The sequence below is a fragment of the Dermacentor silvarum genome, chromosome 3 (assembly GCF_013339745.2).
Source record: "Dermacentor silvarum isolate Dsil-2018 chromosome 3, BIME_Dsil_1.4, whole genome shotgun sequence".
In the NCBI taxonomy this organism is placed as follows: domain Eukaryota; kingdom Metazoa; phylum Arthropoda; class Arachnida; order Ixodida; family Ixodidae; genus Dermacentor; species Dermacentor silvarum.
The window spans coordinates 72,892,355-72,905,469 of record NC_051156.1 but is presented as its reverse complement, the minus strand read 5'-3'; the positions used below and the strand labels follow the sequence as shown (position 1 = coordinate 72,905,469).

At 46.0% G+C, this 13,115-nt stretch overlaps 1 protein-coding gene across 2 annotated transcripts in view; it reads right to left on the bottom strand.

Moving 5' to 3' along the window:
* Positions 1-7,912: 7,912 nt before the first annotated feature.
* LOC119444477 (zinc finger FYVE domain-containing protein 21) overlaps positions 7,913-13,115 on the bottom strand; it is a 45,248-nt gene continuing 40,045 nt past the window's right edge. The window contains exons 5-6 of one of the 2 annotated variants that reach the window (XM_049663342.1): positions 10,067-10,259; positions 7,913-8,370 (exon numbers count right to left, since the gene is read on the bottom strand). In XM_049663342.1, coding sequence (XP_049519299.1) covers positions 8,328-8,370; positions 10,067-10,259 — 236 coding nt within the window. In that variant the 3' untranslated portion in view covers positions 7,913-8,327. Of the gene's footprint in view, positions 8,371-10,066; positions 10,263-13,115 lie in introns of both variants that reach the window. The other variant, XM_049663341.1, reaches the window with a different exon arrangement.

Genomic DNA, 13,115 nt, shown 5'->3' with positions numbered 1-13,115 from the left:
TGTGCAACGATGTGCGAAACGCCATGAACAACGTCAACGTCGGCGCTAGTTGCAGCACCACCGCCGCGGCGCAGAGGAAGGCTCGGGAAGCCGAACGTAAACGTCAGCGTCGGCAAGCGGACCCCGAACTTCAGGCCAAGGAAGCCGAACGTAAACGTCAATAGGAAACTTCTACGGAAGCAACACGGGCTCGGCAAGCCGAAGTGGAACGTCAGCGTTATCAAGCCGACCCTGAACTCCGGGCTCGGAAAGTCGAAGCGCCACGGCGCCGCAGAACGGACACTTCCCCGAGCATAAGATGCTGTCGCATCTAAAAAATGTCACAGTTTCACCCGAAATGCGAAGCATCAATTGCGATAGCAAATTAGTAGAGAGCTATACGGAGTAAGGATAGTATTTTTATCAGCTGTATAAACTTGGACATGCAGCAGCACCAGCAACGTGTAGAACTGTTGTCGACGCCGTCGGCGTTTTGCCCGCGTTCGCACCGAACGCGCACGGCGGTGGTGACTGTTGCCGGTGCCTCTGGGGGCGGCTCGGAGGTTTTCGACGAGACCAGAACGGGACACTCGTCGAGCAGCGTCCGAAGTCTTTACCACCTTCTCGCCTCACAACGTTTTTATATAAATGCGCATTTGGTGTCGCAGCTAAACGTCGCCTCCCCTCCCTCCCTCCATTAGCACAACTTTCGTTCCCTTTCAATAAAATTACAGCTAATAATTTTCCCTGATAGAGGCACAAATTTCCTGATTATTTCCATAATATTCAAAATCCCTGAGAATTACCTGTTTTCCCGGTTGGTAGACACCCTGTCCAGGCACAAGAGGCACGCCATGTTGCCCGACGCCGACTTGTGGACTCGCAGGAAAATCAGCGGCGCTTATATGACACCCGCCATCGTGACGCCCACTACACGCCGGGCGCTCTGGTTCTCCTTTGGTCTCCGTCGCGACGCGTTGGCCTCTCGGAGAAGTTGCTTTCAGGCTACTCTGGCCCTTACCGGGCTTGCGTCAAGTAACCGACGTTACCTACGAAATCGCTCCTGTTGAGCCAAACCGTGGCTCAGCCTCGTTCCGATGTAATCCACGTGGCGTCTTAAGCCGTATCATTCGACCACCTCCTAACCAGCACCGGGTCGGTGCTTCAGCCGCCGGGGGTCATGTGACAGAGCGATGAAGAAGACGTTTTTAGATGACTTGAAGAAGACAACGCTCTGGACTTCGCGAGCTACGATCTTGTCAGCCGCTGCCATTCATGTAAATACAGTGTAAATATATTTCTTACTTTCCCCGTAACAATATTCCGACAATCTTTATTACAAGAGAAAAGCTCATAGATTAGAATTCTAAGATAAGCGTGCAAATATGCAGGTCTGCCATGTTTAGGTGACCGGGGTGTAGCTGCAGGACGCCCATTGTGGGACATAAGTAAGCCCTGTGAAATGTTGTCCATCTGTACTCGGCAGTTCCCGCCAAATTTAAGTGTTGAAAACTGTAACCTGTTAAGCTTGTTTTACCCAAAATGTGACTGGTTACATACAATTGGTTAGTAAAAAAAGTAATTGAATTCAGTAGTGCACTCAGGATCTCTGCCAGGGGGTGTTGACAGTTTGCCAATACCATCTAAACAGCACTAATTTCAATTTCTTCACGGTAAATTGTCGCAAAATGCGCTTTTTGCGCAAGTTTGTGAGTGTGCAGACGATTGCGTGTCTTACAACTTAGTTGCAGTACTCAAAGGCGCAAGGAAGGAAAAGGGGTTAAACAAAAGGGGGAGTTAACTCGGCCTCAGGGGGGGGGGTTACAACCCCCGATACCCCCCCCCCCCGTCGGTGCGCCACTGATTGAATTCCAGTAAGCGTCACCGAGTAAACAGAGTAAAATTACAAAATTGCTAGAAAACGAAAAAACGAATCTGTTTACAATTACATGTAATTCGTTATGTATAAATCTGGCACGAATCTTATATGTAACTGCACACATTCAGTGATCTGAAAACAATTGGACAACAATTGTAAAAATAGTCGTGTTTACGAGTGCGACTACTCAATTCACCGGCCAAATCAAATAGGGAAGCATTCGGTTCACTATTTGAACGTTAGCACACACTTAACAGTTTTCCATTTAGTAAGATAGCTAACCAAGCCTGATTAAGCTCCTTCTCTTTCTGTCTTACTTTGTTTCTGCCGCTTATCAGTCATATATGCATAATACAATCGGCACAGCTCCACTTATTCTTTTATTAGCCGCGCTAAACATGCAGCTGCAGCAAGGAATCAGTAGTGATGGTGCTTAAGTTTCAGAATGTTTCCACCCGTGCCCAGATGGACATTTCAATGTAGCAACGATACAAGCTTTATTATTCAAGCATGCCAAAACAGGTGTTGTGTACATCGTGTAAACAATGGGGTAATGTCGGAAACATTGCACACAAGCTCACTAGAGTACGCTACATACACATAGGTTGGTCGCAAACTCCCCAGTTTTTAAGAATGCTCTTGGTACAAGAACAGGGGTTGTACATTCACGGGGAGCAAGAACAGGTGCACATCAAAACGTGTTAGTATATAGACACAGTAATTACTGTACACTACAAAAAAAAAAACACGAATGTACTGGTACGCTCCCTAAGGCACTTGTCTGACGGCATCCCTTTGTATTTCAGGGAAAAGTAATTCGCACCTTAAATACCTGCAGTGTATAGAGCAAGACACATACACACATGTTCATCGGCCAGCTATACAATGCCACGCGCATTAAAGGAAGCTATTTCAGCAGAAGAAAACTGCTTGGCGGTCACGAAACATCGGCACTGAAAAAAAAACATATACACTGCCACAAAAATTACTGTATAATAGCGCAGCACTGCCGAACACATCAGGTGCTGAATTCGTTGTTCAAGTTTTACCTTTATGACTACAAACTGCCTTTACGACCATGGCTGGGGGCAAGAACAGCTCATTTATAGCACAAGATGCAACGAAGAATATAAGGAACAGTCAGGAATGCTTGTCGAACATCTCTGAGCCAGCAATCTCTCTCGTTATCATTAGGCAGTTAAGAAGCAGCGTAGTAATTATAAAGCCTTCAATGTTTGTGTTGAGAAGTGTGTGGAGGTGGGAGGGGCGGGAAAGAAAAATAATCTTTCACACGTAGAACACACACACAGCGTACACAGCTATGCTTGGGCTAAAACTATGCGCCACACAGGCATTCTATAGGTGTGCATTCAATGACACCACTGGTTTCGTTCACCCTGAGATAAAGAAAGTAAGACAAAAGCGGTAAGATGAAAAAAGGAAAAGGGCACGTAATAGTAAATTCGTAAGTACAAATAACAAGTGTGGGAGACAAAGAACGATGTGGAGATGACAAGGTGCTGACTTTAACTTGTTTTTCAACTCATTGTTTGTGCCAGCCACAGAATTCATGTACAAGAACCCAACAGAAAAAAAACTTGAAAATATATACCTGAGTATATATATTATAGTCCATACGTGATGACCAACTTGTGTCGGTGAAAATAAGCCAAGTTATCTAGCTCAATAACACCAGTGGCACATTAGCACAGTTATCACAAGTCCTGCAATCTCTCCATGTAGAGATAACCTTCTTTCTTCTCTTCTACTAAACTAAAATGCTAAAGGCTGCTTTGACACTAACCTGATCAATAGACTTCTTGCAAACGTGACGGGAAAACAACAGGTGTAGCACTTCACAGAATCTCAGCAAAAGAATGGATTAATGCATCTCAGCATTAATGTACCAAACAAGCATCAGTCTACTTTGACATTACCATTAGCAAAATATGGTGCCTTTGGTGGGAAGGACGAAGGAGAATTCAGTATGGAATGTTACAGCAAGGCATATGAGTGGATGCAAGAAGACCTGCACAAACTCTTTTAGATCTGTTTTCGAAATAAACTCGGAACAATTTTTTATCGAGCGACACGCTGGACAAGCAAAAGCTAAAGGCCATTTTCTACTAATTCTACACAAGAATGCTTATACAGAATTCTTCAGCCACAAACGAGTGGCAGCATCAGCAATTGTGCGACATCATTGATAAGGTCATACGTAAATTACCTGAAATTGGTTCGGCATTTATTGTTAACTCTAGGCAGAATACAAGCACACATGTATGCTCACTTGATATAGAAATACAGACTCAAGCTAAACTTCAAAATATTCGTTCACAAAACCTGTGGAAAAATAAAGGTGGTCCAACCAGCATCATCTCGAAGTGTACAAGAAAGTTTTCCTGGGAAAACCATTCAGAAGCTGAGGAATTTGAAAAATTGCTAGGATGTTCAGATTTCATAAAACATTTATCACTCACTGGCTTCAATCGCACAATAACAATGTGCCTCAATTAATTTTTGCACGTAATTGATCAGCTTATCGGTTAAACCAGTACTGCTCATGCCTGTGAACACAAATGACGTGCTGCCGAAGAAGTGGCTTCCCGATATTCTGTGAAGATTTCTTTTAAGTCCTTACATTACCAGTTTTCCCAATACTGTACATGTCTCGCTGAAGTAGTACTAGTTAACAAGTAGCATTAAGGAACAAAGTAGGGTCCATCAACTAGCCCAAGTTTCTCTACCACTTTTAAGTGGCGTACCATTAGGAACATGCACATATTGTTTCTGCTGCTGCAGCATCCGTGGAAGGTTAAAAGTTGCAAGATTCTCATACAGATGCCACCACAGCCGAGAACTGTAGTACCCAGCATGGTGCTGGCATCCAAGTGCACAGTTAAATGTAAAGATTACTAGAGAACAGTCGGCTATGCAACGCTTCCTTTAGAAAAACATCACTTGTCTGTTAGCCTTGTAATGTTTGATTTTTATTGGTAATTAGCTGTTGACATGAAAAACACTTGCTTATGGCAGTTTTGTTGTTTTTCAGAGCATTATATGTACAGTGATGGTCCAAATGAGCTCCATCAAAATGTCTGCACTGATGGCTCAATGGCTATGCAGCACATGACAGTGTTTAGAACTGCACCCCAAGTAGCTAAAAGCTAATAAAAAAAAAAACAGCGTGCACTGCTCGAAGGCAGTGGCAGTTCTGTTTGTATTGTTTCGGCAAAACAACTTGAACGAATTCGCTCACATTTTGAAGATAAATTTAACAGTTAATGGAAAACACATGCCAACATGGTGGAAATAATGAGTGTCTGGCCATGAGATGCTCTCGTATGCTAACACTTATAGCTTGTCTGAGCAGTGTTGAAGTGTTTGCCATCTTTCCATACTTCATAAACTAGCATGTCTTTCTACTTGATATGTACTGCATGATTCACAAAATGTCACAGAAGTCAGCTGAAAGATATGCGATAGAACAATGGATGGGAATATCTAGCAGACTTGCCTAATGTTCTCAGCTGAACTGTAGCACCACGTCCTGTCAAATGGAGTTTATACACCATGTTCTGCACATGTCATAGTTTCTCCCTTATTTTTCCAGTACATATAGTCAAATTCATTTTCGGTATATTGGCGCCAACATCTCTAGCTGCTATACATTCTAATAATTTCAAAATTTTGTCCACAGTGACATGATTAACATTTTCAGGAAAAAGAACACCGAAGACATCCGTAGAGAAATTTCCATGCAGACAAATAGACAAATAAATTGCAGTATGCATCATGCATACATGACATATAGTATATTATAAAGTGCACTGGTCAAGAGAGTTAAAAACGCCGATGCTGGCAAGCACTCCAGCCTATCTGATCATAGCCAGCAGGCACAGGGACATGCCTTTTGTTTCCACCTAATTTTTGTCCCTGTCTTGCTGAACCGGCGCTTTTCATGGATGCTAGTTTTGATTACGAAACCTCCTACAATGCTGTGTGACATAACGTGATGGGCACACAATTTCACGCAATACATGTTTCACATTGCACACATGCAACAGTTTACCCCCCCATTATGGAGAGGCCAGCCCAGAAGACTACCTACCCTAAAGAAATTTAGGCATGCCCTTCTTTGATTTGGCATCACGAACTGCTCAAGGCTACCCGAGGCACTGCCTTCAGCCAATGGGCTTTGGTATACACAGTGTCTCTCTGGCAGTCATGGGTAGTCTTGAACAACAAATTGAAGAGACACACCTTATGTCGCAAACGACTTTCAAGCATAAGCATTTGCGGTGAGAGAAGCAAGACAAATCATTGCACACTCATCACCAAACAGCAACAACAAAAAAATTAAACAATGAGAATTTAAAGCATGAAGTCGTGATAGACAGGCTTTATGAGTCTGCCTGTCCTCGTCAACTACAGTCGAAATCGGATGTATCGAATCTGGAGGGGATCACAAGAAAGTTCTATATATAGGTAATTCTATATATAAAATGAAAATCCTACACAAAAATTTTCAAGGGGATTTTACTGCTCTTCGTTATACACAATAATTCATTATATGTAGATTCGTTATATCCGGGTTCGACTGTACATAAGCTCACAGGAAGCCTTGTCTGATACCCCCCCATCACCATCTTCCCCAATTGAAACGAATCCTTTCTTGAAAATATAAATTGTACAACAACCTAGAAGTCATAGTGTACCCCCATGAAGGAAGAATTCGACTGAGAATTGGGAAGACTTGTCGGGAACAATATCCGAAGGTAACAAGCACTCTCCTCTTGGAACAGACAAATTGGCAGGATGGTACTGTTACCAAGGTGGGCAGTTGACGTTACATAAGATGCATGCTTGTGATGAAGAAAACGTTAAAGCATGGCTAAGACATAATGCATCAGCACCAAAAACAGCAAAGAGACATGCCTCGATGTAAGCATTCCAGTTCTCTCGCTTGAAGCCGGAAGAGTAGGGCATCGCTATACCAAGTGGAAGCACTATACACTTTCATAGCATTGTCACCACAGCCAAAGAAATGATGCTCAACAACAAATTGTGCTTTTGAGCAAACCAGGAACTCGAAGTTCTCTGTACAACGTCCCACAGGTGAAGAGAAAACGTTTGTCATGCGCATATAGGAAGGAACTGCAGAGTTTAAAAAAGAGATGCCAAAAACTGTATCTGTGCCTAGTTGCCAGAAACATGAATCAAGGCCACCCTACTTAGGTGCCATAGCAGTGATGATGAGGCAGTTTATCACTTCAACATTTTCCTGCAGAAATATACAGTGACCTACATTTCTGCTCTAATACATTTAGCAGAAGACTTCATACCTACCTGCTTCGTTTTCATTGAAATTATGCAGCCACATAGCCCCCCTCCCTTTTTGGTACGCTTCATGCAGCAAAGCCCATTGCATGTTTGCTTGCCTGGTTAATCCTCAAAGAAAAGCAACAGAAGAAAAAAAAAACTGTACACCTCGCTATCTGAAAAGCGAGCTGCTGCTGAAACATGGACTGGTTTCGCAACCTATAAGAAAACAAAATTTGAGAAAGCTAGGCAAATGAAGATCCTAAAGTATTTTATCGAATGATGCGCACAAAAAGATGCAATCTAGCTGCAAAATCTCAGTGAGCAAACACCAGCAGTAAAGTGGGAAATATGCTTTTTAAAGTTGTTCTAAAAACACACAAGCTGTATGCACTGCAGTCCACACACAGGCACTATCCGCAACCAAAAGAACGCTTTGCCCCATTATGCACATTTATTTATCTCCTCAACCAACGTCATCCACCGGTAAAACGACCGTGGCTCACACATGGGGGACCATCCAGCAACGGGTGGTTAAGGAAATAGTGTCGTCTGGTATCGGTGCACACGAAGGTGAACCCACATCACCAGCTGCATATAGGTCATCTGCAGAGCCTGAACCTACTGAACTTGCCCCACAGAGGGCTCATCCCATGATGGGTTCGCCCGCTATCTTTAACAGTGAACCACATGCTCTGACCTCTAACACAAGGTGTACAATGCACATGTTCGGGCACGGTATGGTATGATATGAAGTAAAGCTATGCGTAATTCTGCATTACAGGCATAAAATTTGGACACCCCAAGAATCTCGGAAACAAGAAGCTGAGTTTCTTTCGGGGCCTGGGAATGAGACTTACAGGCTCGACAGATGCAATGCTTTCAGAGCTCGCGGCTGTACATGTGCCGGACTTTTCATTGATATCAGTCTGCAGTATTGCAATTCTTTTTCGCGACACCAATGGTATCTAAACTTTTGCCTCCAAATTGTACAAGAATCATACAGGCAGCACCATGCAGATATGCTGAATGTCCAGACGTCAGAGCAGAACCAGCACTGCAGACATGAAGTGGTGCGAGTCACTGGTCAGCGGGGTCGCAGCAGCAGGAAGCGCCCGCCGTGGTTCTCGAATAGGCCCTGTTGCAGTCATTCCGGCGACACGTCCGGGCTATGGATCATCCGGAAGGCCCTGCGAATGTACGTACGCAAAGAAGAAAACAAGCACGCAGGGGCATCACAATTTTTGAAGCAAGGTCAGCAAGCATGTGATATGCGACAGAGACTGAATAGATGATTTTAAACAGCGAACCCAGATGCTCTCATCTGTCTGTTTACGTATGCGTGGTTAAAGGTCTTAGCTCGAGTAATAGACAGGGTGCCGCACATTGTCACCAAATGACTAATGTAAACAGTAGCGCACAGGTCTCACTTATTTGTTACCATTTTTTATATGATAACAGTGTTATACCGCAATATAATGTTGCTTGCATAGAGACTTCTTCTAACTTGTGAGTAAATTTACCTACCTGCAAAGTGCCTATTGTGGAGCACTGCTGCCCTGGTTATCATCCAATCCCCACGGTTACCACTACACCTCGTGGACACATGGTGACACCATCTCATCAAAGCGTCATGCCAGATCTGTGGAGACACTCGACTGTCTCGTTTCCTCTGATGTTTTCGCTGACAGTGGACAGTTCAGTCACACGACACAAAGCTCGGTTCTCTGGAACGCTACCAGATGATGTTGTCCTCCGTGCATGACGGATGGCTTCAACTCCGTCATAGCGAGGTTTGAGTATTATACACACTATTTGCCTGCAATGTCTGCCATGGGATAATGGTGCACTAACCCCCATATTCTAGCATGTTCCTTCAATCGGCAGCACTTTCTCTTAACTGAAGTGGTCAGTAGGCTTAAGTGACTTTCCACGCTGAATCCAGAATGTAAATTTTGTAACCTGGTACCCTCAAATGCGCTGGAGGACAGATGTGTTTCTCAAGCAGTTCCTCATGATAGCATTTTATAGCTGCAGATATTTATTAGGCACAGTGCATTCCACAGTAGAGGGATGACAGTGTACTCTCAGTTTACTCTAATAAGAGGCTTGAAGTGTGGCGCTTGAGATAAGGCCCGTTTGTGAACACGGGTGATCAACAATGAAGCGTGAAAGAAAAAGCTGTAGCTAAAACTTCCTTGCTCACGTAATTGCCCTCCTCCAAGGCACAAATATGATTAAGATTTGGTGAAGCCCCGGTGTAACCAATGTCATAGATACTCGAGCAGGATACGCCAAGCTAACCTCGCCTATTGTAATAACACCACAACCATGAAGGGTATCATTGTACACCGTTTCAGTGCAGTAACCCATGCCTTAAAATGCTTGTCCTTCCATACAATATGGCTTATGAGCGTTATCTTGTACTACATACACAAAACATTTCACTTCGATGTAGCCAGTGAAGTTATGGGTCACCTCATTGCATCCAATGCACGAAAAGGTGTAAGTTGTGCAGTGACCTGCTGACTTAAACTGCATAAGTGAGCTAAGGGGTATAGAGGAACACACCATGTTTCTGCATTCCGTCTTATACGCCCCCACTGGATGCCCAAACATTGACTTAAGGCCATGGTTTTCCACCCAGCCAACTATATTTGATGTTTTCCGGTAGCGATACAACACAGATGAGTGGATGGCATCACCTTTACTGTGTCACATCCAAATGACAACTCTTAGCAGCATAAGCCAACTGGTCAAACCCAACCACGTACCAAGGACAGGCAGATTCCTATGCCAAAGGTACACAATTTAAAGATGCATTTGTTTTTCCCAACTTGCAGCAGTGTTTAGCAGCCTCCAATGCAGTAAAGTAATGCACACACCTTGTTAAGTGCAACGATCCAGAGGGCGCCCTGTGCAGCAGCCTCAGGCACAGGAGATAGGCCGAGGTGCAGCAGCGTCTGTGCACGCTCCATCAACGTCTCATGCTGTTCATCGCCTGCATCAAAGGTTGTTCTGTGTGCTCGATAGCCGATCATGACGCCACTCAGGCCGCCATCACTCGCTGAGGGGCTTCCTGCTGCAGAGAGCAATTGATATATTTAGCACAGCTGAGATGTATCAGTGTAGACGTAAATGCGAGCAGCAGCATCAGTAGAGACTCCTTGAAACAAAGCATAACCAAATGGCCGACTGTACTCCACTTCAAGGGACGAAAAATGGACAAAAAATTTATTTTTTATATTCAAGCTGTTAAGGGCTTGTACAAAAATTTTCGAATTTTCACCTGAAAGGCAAAGCATCATTGCGATAGCAAATTAATAGAGAGCTGTACGGAGTAAGGATAGTAGTTTTATCAGCAGTATAAACTTGGAAATGCAGCAGCACCAGCAACGCGACAGAACTGTTGTTGACGCCGTCGGCGTTTTGCCCGTGTTCGTACCGCGAACGCGCGCGGCGTTGGTGACTGTTGCCGGCGCCTCTGGGGGCGGCTCGGCGGTTTTTGACGCTGATCGGAACGGGACACTCGTCGAGCTACGTCGGAAGTCTTTACCACCTTCTCGCCTCGTAACGTTTTAGGGGCGAAGCTCCTTAAAGCGGCACCCGTTCGTCCCTCGTCGTAGTCGTAGTGCGTAACCAGTCTTACGCTTTGACCTGCATGGTGGTGCCGGTGGGAGATTTCTCCTGTGCGTTGTTGAACAATAAAAAATTCGCAGCGTGCGCGTTAACTAAAAGCCGAATTATTCTGTCTCTCATTCCCCATTAGCAGCCATTGGCATGTTCCAGTAGAAAACGTTAGTAGAAGTAGAAGTGTAAGTGTTAGCTAAAAGCCGACTTCTGCTCTCTCATTCCCAGTAGCAGCCATTGTTTACCTCCAAGGTAGTGGCTGGTGAGATTTTATGAATTGCTTAATAGATGGACGTTGTGTGTCCGTATATGTATGTATACCCATATATACATATATATGTATACTGTATAGTATAACCGGAAGCCGACTTCCGCTTCCGGTTCCACTTCCGGTTCCGCTTCCGGTTCCGGAAGCCAGCTTCCGGCTTCCGGAGAACGCTTCCGGCGTTTTATGAAAAAAGTTGTCGCAGTTCACCTGAAAGGCGAAGCATCAATTGCGATAGCAAATTTGAAGAGAGCTATACGGAGTAATGATAGCAGCTTTATCAGCTGTATAAACTTGGACATGCGGCAGCATCGGCAACACGCAGAACTGTTGTCGACGCCGTCGGCGTTTTGCCCACGTTCGCTCAAAATACGTGCAGCGTTGGTGACTGTTGCCTCATATAAATAGGCACTTGGTGCCGCAGCTAAATGTCGCCTCCCTTCCCTCCCCCTCCCCCACGTCCTTTCGCGCGTCGGAAGAAGGCACGTTTGCTCTACATATATGGTGATTGTAGAGGAGGAAAGAGACGCCTACTTCTGCAGCCCTTAAGGGTGGTGGTGGTGGTGGTGAAAAACATTTATTGAACTAGTTCCAGAGAGGTGATTGGGTTAGGGCCAAGATTGGGTCAGGGCCCTATTGGCCTCCTCCCCTCACAGTACTAAGTGGAGCCCCTATTCCGGGGCCCCATTGGCAAGCAACGCCGCCCGCGTCCGTTGAACCAAGGCCTTTTGGGTCTTGAGGTCTTGACAGCCGAGCAGGGCTGCCTCCCAGTCCCTCTCTGGTGGGATTGGGGTTGGGGGGGATGGATGGGTTTGAATGGCACGCCCATACTATGTGGAAGGTGTCAGCCACCTCCCCACAGAACTGGCACGCACCGTCAAAGGATGGGTTGAAAATGCGTCAGCACCGCCGGGGCACAGTACAGTGTTGGTAAAAATTTTGATGAGGAGGCGCTCGTCAGCGCGATCCAGTCCCTTACAAGGGGCCGGGTAACGCTGGTGCTCCTCCTTATAGTAATCGGTGATTTCTTTGAATGAAAGGGCCAGATTGTCTGACTGGGAGTAGGCTTCCCAAGGACAGGGAGACAGCCCGGGGGGAGAGTGCGCCGGGCGGCCTGATCGGCCTGTTCGTTTCCCTGGAGTCCCTGGTGACTGGGGGCCCAAATCAGGTTACGCGGAGTTGGATCAAAGTATAGACAGCTAGATTGGAGTATGCGCTGGGCAAGCGGGGGGGCCCACCCCAGCTCATAGTTCCGACAAGCCCATCGCGAATCGGTGAGGATGTGTGTTGACGTGGGATTAGTGAGGGCCAGAGCGATGGCATCTCCTCCGCGTGTGTTGCGCTGTAGTCTTTGAAAGTGAGCCCGTTAAATGTGTTAGTGTTGTGTACGACTGCAGCCGTGTACCAACCCCCATCGTGTGGGCCGCAACGTCCACGTAATACACGTGTTGTTGGTGACCATAGTGTCGCTGCAACGCTTTCGCGCGCGTCTGGCGACGACCGCTATGGTCTTCTTTGGACATGTTGCGGGGAAGGGGTCAGACCCGGAGGGCACGTCTCCAGGGTTTTGGCACTCTCACCTTTCCTCAATGTGGTAGTCGTGTTTGATGTGTAGCCGGTCCAAGAGGCGGCGACCGACGGGGTCTGTGCAAGACGCGTGTATTGGTTGACTAAGTGGGCTTCTCGAAGTTCCCGGAAAGTATTCACCAAGCCCAGAGCCAGAAGTCTCTGGTTGGACGTGGTGATCGGGAGGTCGAGAGCCGCTTGATGACTTTCCGGTGGATGACCTCCAATTGGTCATCATCGTGTTTGCGCAGGTGCAAGTAGGGGGTCGAGTAGAGGATTCTACTTGTTACGAAAGCATGGGCAAGCTGCAAATGCATCCTTGCTTCGTAATCCGCCCCTCTTGTTGGAAACCCGGCGGACCATGCGGCCCACCTGGTCTCCCACCTTGCGAAGTTTGGCCAGGGTGGTGTCGGCCCTGCGTTGGTGGTGTATGAAGAGGCCAAGGACGCGGATCTCCTTGGCCTCCCGGATCGG